This window comes from Drosophila sechellia, chromosome 2R (genome assembly GCF_004382195.2).
Source record: "Drosophila sechellia strain sech25 chromosome 2R, ASM438219v1, whole genome shotgun sequence".
In the NCBI taxonomy this organism is placed as follows: domain Eukaryota; kingdom Metazoa; phylum Arthropoda; class Insecta; order Diptera; family Drosophilidae; genus Drosophila; species Drosophila sechellia.
In genome coordinates, this window is record NC_045950.1 from 7,799,889 (window position 1) to 7,811,950 (window position 12,062).

Genomic DNA, 12,062 nt, shown 5'->3' on the forward strand with positions numbered 1-12,062 from the left:
CATGTTGAAAAGAAACTTTTTCAAAAATTGCGCAGAACTAAAACTATATTTAAATAATAAGGAATATGGATTTATTAGAAACACGTATAGGTCATGTATATAATAGAATAATAGTTAGGATTTCCTAATTTGAGCAAAGAATATGTTAAATGTTTGTGTATATTTTAGCCAAAAAGAAAACAAATTTGATAAAAGGTTACTTACCTTACCTTTAAATACAAATATTTTGTACTTCGATTAAGTTGTTTGTTAAGCAAGATTTTAATCACCTATGTATTACTGTAAAATGAAACACATTGTCCCTTTTTGATATTTAAAATAATATTTATGTTAAACGTTTCTCAGTTTAAAATGTCATATTTTTGTGTTTTGCAATATTAATTTTTGTTAATTTCACTTCTGTTATTACTTTTTGTTTGCAAAACTACACACGTACATATGATGTAAATATATTAGTCTGCATTGTAAAGCCTTTACATAATACATATATATAGAGGTGTATATAATATTTAATTCTCCTTTTAGATGTAAATTTTATTGAACCAAATGTTTTTCTTGCGTGGTACGGAACTCGATTGCGCTGTACGGCAATTTTCCAAATATATATATATTTATTTGTTGTGTTTTTTTTCAACTCTAAGTCTAATTAATACATATCAGTTGTGATTCTTTAGTTCTTTTCTTGTTAAACAATTTTAACACAAAGTTGAAACGCACTACAAGAGACAGACAGAAAGATCCGTTAAAATACGCAACTTACAACTCTTGTTTTATCTTTTCGCAATTTTTTTCCTTTGTATTTTTGTGTAAATATGATTTTGACATCTTTTTCGTTTTTTTCTCTAGGAAAATATATGGTAGGTATATGTTTGTATGACACCATTTGCTTAGCTTAACATTAAGACAGAATAAAAAGAATCAGGAAAATATCTCATCTGGTATTGTTTTGCGTTTTATTGTGCTTATCTGTGTGTAACGAGGGAATTGCTGTGGGGTTAATGGGTTAGGGGCGTTCGTCACGACGTTGTTCGTTCAATTCCCCAGCTCACAACTTGGGATCGCTTCGATCTCTCGCGAGGATTGGATATATGTACTTCATCTGGACAGGGGTGAAAAGCCTATATTATCTACTTAGTGGTGTTGGACCAGAGTGTGAGCTTATCGCTCAACGATAACTTTCGTGGCCCGTTTATACATATTTCATTAGATAATACGTTACAAAATAGTCTGTATAAATATCTGTGTGAACCCAAAAGGTGTATATAGATTTATTGGATTATTGACGTGGGTACTGCTTGGTGTTTCGGGGAAGATGATCCAGTGTGAGTCGTTTGTTCGTTGTGTAATATACATGGCTATACATAGATAATGCTAATTGCTGAACAGTTTAGCTGGCACTAGACTTGAGTGGACTAAAAGTGAAATTAATAGTATCTCGGATAGTAAGTGTTTTGAACGCTTTGCGGTTCTATCGACATGTTTCGGAATTTGGAAACTCCAGTATTTTTTCTTTTCGTTTTTGGGACCAGTGAGAGATAAAGTCCGAAGCACGCTCCAGATGGATTTTTAATTTAGTCATAATTTAGCAAACACTTTTAATACAGGCATGCGTGTATGAGAGTTAAAACTAAACGCACATAATTGCAGTTTTTAGGCTAGACACAGAACATTCAGCGGAACCATCTGAAGCTGCCGTGGATCGACTACATATATGTATATATACAGATCTATATAAGCTAGCAATTCATCGGGCTGCAGTTAATAACAAACATAGAGTGTGGGCGCTAATACAGTTTACACAAGTGAGGGTCTAGATAACGTAGCATATTAAATAAAATAATCACAATTTGATGCTGGTTTCTGCGAGTTTTTGAAACTCGCTTTAAATTATAACTAGGGTAAGGTTTCGGTTTCGATCAAGCCGCTGCTGCTGCTTCTGCTGTGTCGGATGGATCTTAATTTAAATCTGGTGGCCATGTGGTCATCGCCGCGTCGAGCAGGCCCAGCAAGTACATGCAGATCATCGAGACGAGGGTCAGGCTGAACACCATGGCGAACATGACGATGCACACGGGCCAGCATCAGTCCGTGGCTGTCTTTCGCATTATCTTTCTGGCGAAGCCGATGGCCGTATCTCAGAGAATCTCACAGCAGCGGCAATAGCGTGGTCGGTGGCCGCTGGTCACAGCCGGCGGCGTTCCGGGGGCAAAGTAGGCGTGCACCTTGATATTTGGTAGATGGTTCTGCAAGGGCATACATATTATATGTATCATTCGAATCGATGAAATCGAGTTGCTTTATATTACCTTCAGCTTGCGTATGGCGGTGCGGGTGATAAGCTGACAGTCGAATAACTCGATGCGCTGCAGATTGTGGCAGGACACCAAATGCTCTAGCGTTCGGTCGGTTATCAGGGGGCAGTTGTCTAGCTCCAGCACGGACAGAATTTCCGCAGCACAGCTGCCAGTGGTTAGGTGTCGAATACCATCGTCCGTAATCAGCTCACAATGCGACAGGGTCTATTGAAAAGCCACGAGGTTAAATAGTGTTCAGATATCGGGGTTGCTTGAAGTCTACCAATTTCTCTAAGCTGGGACAGCCAGTGGCAAGATGAGCCAACGTTAGGTCTGTAATCTGGCTGCACTCCTCCAGGTCCATCCGCTCCAGATACTTGCAGTTTCGCCCCAGCGCCTGGAAGCCAATGTCCGTGAAGTTGCGACACCCAGATACCTCCAGGGTGTTCAGTAGATGATTGTGCTGCGAGAGGGACAACAGAGTGAGATCGGTGAGGTCCGCGCACTTGGACACGCACAACTTCTGCAGCTTGTGGCAATTGGCGGCCAGTTGGCGAATCGATGAATCGGTTATGGTCTGCGAAAGGCAAAGGATTCTAAAATTGTATTTTCATTTAACTAGAGATGGTGTACAAACTTACCTCGCAGCTGTGTAGATTTAGCACCATTAAATCGGGACAGTATTTGGCCAGGCACATTATGGCATTGTCGTTTATTTGTTTACAACCTTTACTGCTGAATTTGCGCAGCTTGACGCAGCCACGAGCCAGCGCCTCCACACCGTTCTCGGAGATCAGGTGGCACCAGGACACGTTGATATCCATGAGGTTCTGCGGGAACAACCCGATAAAGTATGCTTATTTCGTATGGATTATGCAAGTAAACCTACTGGACAGCCATCGGATAAGTACTTCAAGCTGTTGTCTGTTATGTTGGAGCACGAGTGCAAATTAATGGCCGTTAGCTTGGAGCAATACCTGCTGATGGACTGTGTGGATATATCGGTTATCTTCTTGCAATCCGACAGATCTAAGTGCTCGATATTGTGGCAGTGGTTCGCTAGAGTTCTGAAATACACCGTTTTCTGATTAATGTGCTTCGCAGAGTGGCTTGGCCAGATACTTACCTCACGGACTGATCTCCCACCGATTGGCAGCCACGCAGCGACAGTGACTTGAGAAAACCGCGACATCGCTGCGATATGTTCTCAATCACTGGACCCTGTTTGCATTAAATGTGTATTAATAATAAACTTTTCAAATAGGGAATGTCAAAATAAGTATGCCCCACTAATCTCATGCATTGAATTAAAATTCTGAAAGCTGCGCATGGCTTCCGCTAACCATTAGATGCCCCATGCTCACCTCGATATCACGTTGAAAGTCGAATAGATTGATTTTCTGCCAGCTGGAACCGTCGAGGGCCAGCACGTTCCAATATTTGCATACCTGTGGCATGAAAAATTCATTAGTGGCGGCAAATCGGAACGCCCAAATGGGGCGGGCCTAGTTCATTTACCTGTGCACAGCGGCATAGTGAGACAACATCCAGGTAGGAGAAGACGCGCAGCAGGACCTCCTTTGGCAGTTGTTTGATTAACTCATCGTCCAGTTCGGTGGCGCCTAGGAATGTTTGCTGAAACGGGCACAACATGGCGGATGAGTGATGGAATTTCAAACCGAGCACACATGTACATTTTCTATGGCTGTGAAGTTCGCAATCGGCGATGTGATGGCTAAACAAAATCAACTGACTGATTCCTCGAGTGCTCCCGAAATTATAACATCCATGAAAACCAATAAACTGAATTAAATTCCGGAGCAAAACAAATTAATTAATGGTGGAATCGATAGATATAGAGGGGAAAAAGAGCGACAGAACGATTCGAGCGGGTTTCTGAGTGGGTTTCTTGAGCTGTATGTACAAAATGCTGGATCAGATGATATTATACGACCGCTGAAGTGGGAAAAAATGTCTTCGAAGGTGGTAACGATAGGTGTTTGTTTGGCTTGATCTGGTTGTGATCATCTTTTTTTTTCAGATTTGTGTTTTCTTACGGACTGATCCTCTGACTGATCTTGAGCGTCGCCGGCCATCTCCCTTTGCTGATCAGCCAGGCCAACCTCCGGCGTGGTCGTGGAGCTCAAGGAGCAACTATCGCTGCTGCTCTCCATGCTCTTGGGGTTAATAAGTACCGCTGGTAAGGGGTTAATCACGGGCGTGGCACTGCCAAATGTGGCCGAACGCCAAATGGTGCTGCAAAAGCCGCTAATGATGTTGCCGCTGTGATTATTGTTGTTGTTGCTGCGGCTGCTGCTGCTGGGGGGAGGGCTTATGTTGCTGCTGTTGCTGTTACTGCTGCTGCTGCTGCTGCTGCTGCTGTGTTGTCTGCTGTTGCTGCCGCTGCTGTGTTGCCTCGTGTTGCTGCTACCATTACCATTCAGTTGTAAGCTCGGATTGTGATTGTTGCCGTTGTTGTTGCTGCGATCTGTGGCACTGCTGACGGCCGTGCTGTGCGTTTGGCTGCTGCTGCCGCTGGCACCGCTGTTGCTGCTGAAACTGGCGCTGCCGCTAATGCTGCTGCTGCCGCTGGGCGGGCACAGCAGCTCGATGCTGCCGCCGGCGCCAGCACTGTTGCTGCTGCTGCCACCGCCATTGTTGCCGCTGCCGCTGCTGCTGCTGCCGGTGCCACTGGTGCCGCCGACCTCCATGACGCCCGTCTCGGCGGAGCTGGCAAACATACCCGGTTCTTATCTGGGAACACTGTTGCCTCTGCCGATTCAATTAACTCTTCAGCACTCTCCCTCTCTCTCTCTTTATTTTCACAGCTGGCGCCGTGTGAACGCTCGATTAAATTATTCACAAATTGCGTCTTCAATACGTTGCTCCCGGCTTTTCAGCGTTGCGGCAGCGCTCCTCCTCTGCTTATTTTTGGCTTTTGAGTTTTATTATTTTTAAATCACTTACTGCAACAGGAACTGGTTGATTTGTCCGAAAATAAAACCCAAACGGCATCGTTTTGCACGTGAAAAATAGAACAACAGTGGCATTTAATACGAGACTCTCGACACAAAACAGAGTTGAGGACATCAAGGTTGCGGTTGGGCTTTAATTGAAATGCGCACCCAACTTTAAGCTCTTTTGGGCTGGCCGGAGCCCCACCACCGCCCCAACCACCCACCGCCCACTTGGTGGCATTCAACTTAAATGATAAGTCATCAAAGGCAATTTAAAAAAGGCAATCGATCGAACGTGTGACGAATTTGAGCGAAGCGCGAACAAGAAATAAGTGTGGGTATAAATAATAATGACAATTACAATGGATTCAACTGATAACCAAAAGAAGTGCCTATAAAACTGGGCATATTCATTATTTTAAAGGGTTTCGTTAATTTTGGAAATAGGTGCTAAATAAGACACCAAAGTTTGTTTAAAATTAAATTATATTGCCTATGAAGAAGGAGTATAAATAGGTCGCATATAAATATACTAAGATATACACCTATTTAGGTTAACAATACAAATTCCTTTCATTGTCAGAAGTACTGCAAATGGAACAACAATTACAGAAGCGCTATGAACACAATACAAGTCGGTTATAAAATTGCTGTTTCCACAATTGTAAACGACATTCATATGTATGAGATTCAAATAAAGCGATTGAAGGTCCAATAAATTATTGATTGCAACACGTACATATTCGGCTAAATAAATACATAGGAATATTCATATGCTCATATTCAATTAGACCACTAAAGGATGACCAACTACTATCAATTTGTGACAAAAACACTTAAATTGAACTGAATTAAATCAGGCTGAAGTATTGTATCTCAGATATGCAGTGGTTTTGCGAAAATCAGTGGAATGTATAGGCTTATATAAAATACTTTATATTTAATTTGTGCGACATTCATTCGAATTTGAATTTATTATATTTCTTATTGACCAAGGTTATGGCACAGAAGTACTCTGAAAATATGTGGTTAAGAGGTTTAACACGCCCCCCCTCTTTTTGTTTTAACCACAGTTTTGTATCTCATCCAAGGCGCCGTATCTTTTGCACGTACTTATGCAAATTCAAGTGCAGCTACGACCCCAAATAGTTTCGACTCAATTCGCTTCAAGTGATGGCAGCGACAAGTGCAAGGCATTTCGCTTGATTGCTGCGTTTTGCATAGTTTATTATTTATTTGATCATGCAACACATGGCGTATACGTAATCAAGCTGAAACAGCTGACGGAAAAAAGAGGAGCAGAACAAAAAAAACGGGGTGGAAATGCGGGCGGTTGGTGCGTGTGGAAAAAAGTAAACAAATTACAAATTCCCAGTCGGGCATTTACTTTCCAAGTGACCTCGAGCAAAAAAAAAAAAAAAAATAAAAATAAACAAGAAAAGAGGAATAATGCATCTATAATATTTGTTCGTGTCTGTATCGTTTGTTATGTATATAGGGAGCCCACATGACAACAAATCTGGGCTGCATTTTATATAAGCCATGGCCGGGTCAGCTGGCCCACAAAAAGTTGAGAGTTGATAGCACTGACAGACAAGCGCGCTTCCGTTCTATATATTCGAGGTATATGGTATACAAGCTTTGTATATATGTACATGCATGTAAGCAAGGTCAGCGCATTGCGAAAACTGGGTCAGCATCCAAATCGGGTTGCACTCAATATGTCTTTTTTGTCGATAAATATAGAATTCATAAGGGGTAAGCACAAGAAAGCATTCGCAGCACAAGGCGGTCTTTAAAAACAGTCGAAAGAAAACTCTAAAGCTGGCAAACAATATACACACAAGACACAAAACAACAGCTGATAACACGCTGGTGGGGAAAATCCAGGCGGAAAAGCCCAAAACAACTGGAACAGCCAATTTGCACATCACAAAACACACTTTCAGTAACTTCGCCAGCAAATTTTGCACACATTTTCGCCCTACCATTTGTTTATATTTTCAGCTAGGCTTGCGTGAAATAGATTTTCTTTCGATTTTTCCTCAGCTGCGAGGAAAAACCGTGTAAATGCAGAAACGCGAGACACGAAAAGCGAACGAGAGCTGCACTTTTCGCGAGACAACATCGATGACAACAGAGCGCCGAATGAGAACTGAGTGGAGAATCGAGAACGCTACGCGGCCGAAGCTCCAGAAACAGCTGTCCCACCAGCACTCTCCCTCTCTCTTTGTTGCTCTCTCAGAAATGCAACGAGGGGGCGGGGCAATGCACCCACACAAAGGCCGTCAACACAAAAAGCCAGCTAAATTGTCTCAATGAGAGCGAGTCTTCAGGCGAAAGAGAGAGTGCAAGTAAGAGTAAGCAAAAGCAAAGAACTTTAGATGCCCTTGCCCGCCTACTTGAACCTTAAGGCAGGGTCAATCGAAAAACGAGCCGAAATCCATGCAAAATCTACGTTTTTTAGTTGGGAAATAAACAACAAAGTAATACTCCTTCAACAGAAGGTTGGTTTCTTCAATTAACAACAAGACACAAAATACGAACAAAATATATCGACCAAACCAAATTAAAATATCATTTAATATGAAATATAAAGGATATGATCTTATATGATTATGATCTAATAAGTTTTTATTTTTCTCAATATCTGTTAACGAAAAATTGTATACTATTTATTTATAAAAAATTTAATTTAATTTCTTGAAATCAAACGACTAGAAACACTTCGATTTCTAAAAGAGACACTAGGCAACTAACATAATGGTATATAGGGTATTGGCATTCCCAATCGAAACTATAAATCCCATGAAACAAACTGTCTCTCATTTCCTTGGATTCCTCCCCATTCTCTGCGATTTCGTAAATCTGCAAGGGTTGCAATGCTGCCAGACTTTGTGGCAATGCTCGGTCAGCTGTTTATCGGGCAATCTGTTTACTTTCGTTTGTTATTGGCTTTTGGGGTTTGGTTCTAGATAAGTAAAGTACTTAATGCCGAATACCAAGAATGGACAGTAAGTAAGCCCCAAAATAAATAAGCAATTCGGTGCGATTAAAGTATAGGAGAACGTAATTAAAATGAGTCTTCGTTTCCATTTTCGCTCTCTTCTTGCCCAGCAATTAAGATTTTTTGTGCACAGGAAGAAATTTGTTTTGGAAATATTTGAAAAAAAGGCTACTATTTCAGTTAGCTTTAGCTTTTTATATTTTTTTTTTTGGAGTAACTAATTCTATTTATTAAGATTTCAAAAGGAATCGTTCAGTAATTCCTCTGAACTTAACCTAATGTGTGATAAAGATAAATGAGACCAAGTGGTATCTTAATTATAAAGTACAAAAGAAAATGTAATATGTTATGTTATCCTCCGGGTAAGGAGATCGCTGGGGTGTACCCTCTTCAGTCTTCGGAGAGAGATGGGATCAGCTAGGATAGTTGCTAGTCGGTTCGGGTGGGCCATAAGCCTGTCGGCATAACGGCTGCTGTGGAAATTAATCTGATCCCCAAGAAGGGTAACTTTCAGATCTCTTTCTTTTTATAAGAATACTAAAACGTAGAAGATTGTCTTTCAGTGTCTAAGGAATTGGCAAATTCCGTTCATGAGCTGCTTTACTGTTTGCTTATTTACTTTGTGCTGCACTTGGCGAAGAATTTCCAATTTGTCAGAAGTCCTCACTTTGCAACTGGTCATTACTCGAGATTGCTGGCAAGGTGGGGGGTTTTTTTTTTTTTGGGGGGGGGGGGGGGCTAATACTTGGAGGTGTGTTGTCAGCGAGTTTATTGCACTCTTGTCGCAAGACAAACATATAACTTTCGAGGGAGGGTGAGACATTAGCCACTTACACTTTTAAGGACTGGGCAAACTCCCCGTCGCTCCGACGAAGGCGATGACTCCTGCGTTCTTCTTCTCCATATTCCTTATTCCTGACTTCAAACGAAGGACAAAGAACCCGCCTTGCCATAAAAATAAACGAGATGCAGTCTATTTTATTGGTGGGTTTGCGGCAGACGGGAAAATTGAAGGGGCTGACTAACTGTCTGGACGGGCAAACAAACGAAAGAGCAACAGCGCGCCTTGAGCTCGGAAAAATCAGGGAAGGAAACCCCCTTTCAGCTAACAAAGCCAAATAATATTCCTTCACTTCCTTACATTTGGAATTCTAAATATTTACAAAAGCTTTAAGAACGTCATCGCTTTAAAGGTCATATAAAAGGTCATCAAAATGGATGGATTTTATTTTGTAACTAACTAACTAACTTACTGGAATCTAAAGCACTAATTTAGCAAATATCTATGCTTGATATATGGAGGAAGAAACGTATTTTATTGCTTCCCTGCTGATTTCTTATCGGCCACTTGAAAGACTTTTGAGATTTCAGGGTTCTCGACGTAAAAGAATTAAAACTAAACAAGGAAATGAAATCTGAAATGGTGGAGGTCATAAACCCCCTTTATAAAACGTCACAAAGGAAACAAAATTGAAGGAAAAAGCAAACCAATTGATACGAAATCGATTATTTGTTATAACAATACGATATTAAAATTTTCAACAAGAAATGTGAAATATTAAAAAAGTTCTATGAAAAAGCAATAAATAATAAGAAAGTACTGCAAAAACTATTATAAATATGTACTTTATAAGCAACAACCGAGCAAAGATTGAGATGTTTAAGATTTAGTATTAGATTTATACCAAATAGAGTACATAGGAAAATCTGTCAAGATTTTGGGATCAAATTGTACAGCGAAAAATTCCCACAAAAACAACTGAGCGGTGAGACTTTACGATCGGATCGTAAACCTGCTGGATTACTTACATCGAATCGATGATGATTGCGTCCCGAATTGGTCATTTTACGTGTGGATATATCCAGAGATCCAGATCCGAATCCAGAAATGCAGTTTGCTCCCCCGGCGTTTTTCTTTTTTCCTTTCCCTTTCGCTCGCTCCTCGGTGCCTCCTCTCCCACGCTTTTCGATATTCTTTGTTGTTTCGCTCTCCTTGTGCAAGCGAACTTTTGAGTGCAAGTGTGTGTGTGTGGGAGCGAGCAGGAAATTATGCGTCGTCTGCTATTGTTGTTCTTCTTCCTCTTCCTCCTTCTCGTTCTTCGCTCTGCTCAGTCCACCGTTTGTTTGTTTGTTCTTGTTGTTTTTGCTGCTGCTGGTAGTTCTTTGTTCTGATTGCGTTGTAATTGTTGATTGCACTCCAGCGACGTAGTTGCTGTTGTTGTAATGGTTCTATCAGTAGTTATTATTATTATTATTGCGTAGAGAGTAATGATATCGGTGTTTTCTGTTATTGATGTTTTATAGTTATTATGATTATGTTTTGCCTACATCACAAGAGATCTCAGTAAACTGCATTTGGTGCAGCTACTCCGCTATTGGCATTATAAAAACAAAAAACAACGGCAAATCAACGACTCGCTGCGTAATGCGTAAATACGTTTTTCCCGTTCTTGCATCTTTTTCTCTGTTGCCTTTGTGCGAGTATTCGCTTGCCCGTTCACCGCGATCTTCTAGTTCTAGTTTTTGCCTGCTTTTTCCCCGTTTTTATGTAATTTGTATTGCAATATTGCACTACCGACGAAAGGAGAGAGCACAAAAACACAAAAAATATTATGTGTGACCGTTCGACGCATGCAAAAACTGGCACAGATGTCAGAGCAATCAGCCGTTAGTGTGACCGCATTTTAGTTTTAAAACTGTTTAATTTCAAGGTAGTTTGCTTGTCAGAAGATTTAATACCCCTCTAAAAGCTAGAATAAATTATTTATCTTTCCCTGAGACTACTAAAATTGCAGTGGAACCTGTTTAGTGAACTGGTTCCACACATATTTTCACTAGTCTGGCAGCTCTATCAGCTGTTCACAAGATTTTATAATTCTGCACGCCGCTTATTTTGTGTTTTTCCTGATCTATTGCTTGTGATATTGACGAAAATATTAATCAAGATGTGGCCAATTGTAATGGCTCTGATAAGGCGTAACGCCGTTTACATCACTTTGCCCATAGCCGGCGTTGTGGGTTTTATTGGCTATAACATCGAGAGCTGGATATCTGACAAATACACCCCATACAGTCGTGAGTTTTTGAATTGCGAAATGGAATTTCATTGCTAAATAAAGTAACATATGTATCTTAAATCTCCAACAGCATCCATACAAGAGTTGCGCGCTAAACGGTTGACAGAAGAAAGTTTGAATACAGATGCCGCTAATGTGGAGAAATTACGACTGAGTAGTCCCGTACTGGAACGCAACCTCTCTCCGTCGCTGCAGCCCAAGGCCTAGGAGACATGCAATGATTTGTTATCAAAATTAGGTAGTTGTTATCAATAAAAAAAAAAGATACGCCAAAAAGAATTACATGAACATATAGTTTCATCCCTTGCGGGGATCGAACCCGCGACCTTTGGATTAGAAGTCCAACGCGCTATCCTCTGCGCCAAAGGGACAGGTGGTGGACGGCATTCCAATGACTCATACGAACTAAGGGGAGTTCTAGCAGTTGCAAAACGGATAAAACAGTTTTCATTCATTTTTTATTATTTCAAAAGTACATTAAATAATCCATCGATGCATTGTTAAAGAATTAAGAACATCTCTTGTTCTCGATGTAGAACATTTACGGATTTAACTTCTCGCCAGCCGGTTCTCTATCATAGCCTCGGTGGCGCAGTTGGCAGCGCGTAAGTCTCATAATCTTAAGGTCGTGAGTTCGAGCCTCACCCGGGGCATGTAAAATTTTTTCCATTGTCTTTATATTTTTAACAAGGATTCAGTTCTTCACCTTTGAATTTATCATTCTGGT

General features: G+C 40.9%; 2 protein-coding genes and 2 non-coding genes across 6 annotated transcripts; 2 read left to right on the plus strand and 2 right to left on the minus strand.

Moving 5' to 3' along the window:
• Positions 1 to 929: 929 nt before the first annotated feature.
• On the minus strand, positions 930 to 10,153 carry LOC6608691 (F-box/LRR-repeat protein 20). Of its 3 annotated transcripts, none has more exons than XM_032716147.1 (9): positions 7,240 to 7,398; positions 3,813 to 3,929; positions 3,659 to 3,742; positions 3,421 to 3,515; positions 3,184 to 3,361; positions 2,936 to 3,124; positions 2,578 to 2,871; positions 2,307 to 2,519; positions 930 to 2,243 (listed from the first exon to the last, which is right to left on the minus strand). In XM_032716147.1, exons 1-9 carry the CDS (start codon positions 7,240 to 7,242, stop codon positions 2,136 to 2,138), a joined length of 1,281 nt encoding a protein of 426 aa, XP_032572038.1. In that variant the 5' UTR covers positions 7,243 to 7,398; the 3' UTR covers positions 930 to 2,135. The 3 variants fall into 3 exon arrangements, with proteins under 3 accessions (XP_032572038.1, XP_002033418.1, XP_032572037.1); XM_002033382.2 differs by lacking the exon at positions 7,240 to 7,398 and adding an exon at positions 4,352 to 5,252; XM_032716146.1 differs by lacking the exon at positions 7,240 to 7,398 and adding an exon at positions 10,068 to 10,153 and having other exon boundaries at positions 932 to 2,243.
• A 950-nt stretch (positions 10,154 to 11,103) lies between these two features.
• On the plus strand, positions 11,104 to 11,617 carry LOC6608692 (small integral membrane protein 12-A). Its single transcript, XM_002033383.2, has 2 exons — positions 11,104 to 11,333; positions 11,406 to 11,617. Exons 1-2 carry the CDS (start codon positions 11,204 to 11,206, stop codon positions 11,540 to 11,542), a joined length of 267 nt encoding a protein of 88 aa, XP_002033419.1. The 5' UTR covers positions 11,104 to 11,203; the 3' UTR covers positions 11,543 to 11,617.
• A 16-nt stretch (positions 11,618 to 11,633) lies between these two features.
• On the minus strand, positions 11,634 to 11,706 carry Trnar-ucu. The gene has a single exon. It is a non-coding gene; the product is annotated as a tRNA-Arg (tRNA).
• Positions 11,707 to 11,915: 209 nt separating this feature from the next.
• Trnam-cau lies at positions 11,916 to 11,988 on the plus strand. The gene has a single exon. It is a non-coding gene; the product is annotated as a tRNA-Met (tRNA).
• Positions 11,989 to 12,062: the final 74 nt, after the last annotated feature.

Bases quoted from the DNA above. Each gene is read 5' to 3' on its own strand.
- LOC6608691 (XM_002033382.2), bottom strand. From the start codon at position 5,035: ATGTTTGCCAGCTCCGCCGAGACGGGCGTCATGGAGGTCGGCGGCACC. The intron at 3,516-3,658 runs GTGAGCATGGGG...TAATGCAAACAG, and splicing joins ACTTTCAACGTGATATCGAG to GGTCCAGTGATTGAGAACAT. The intron at 2,520-2,577 runs GTAGACTTCAAG...GCTTTTCAATAG, and splicing joins GTCCCAGCTTAGAGAAATTG to ACCCTGTCGCATTGTGAGCT.
- LOC6608692 (XM_002033383.2), top strand. From the start codon at position 11,204: ATGTGGCCAATTGTAATGGCTCTGATAAGGCGTAACGCCGTTTACATC. The intron at 11,334-11,405 runs GTGAGTTTTTGA...AATCTCCAACAG, and splicing joins CAAATACACCCCATACAGTC to CATCCATACAAGAGTTGCGC.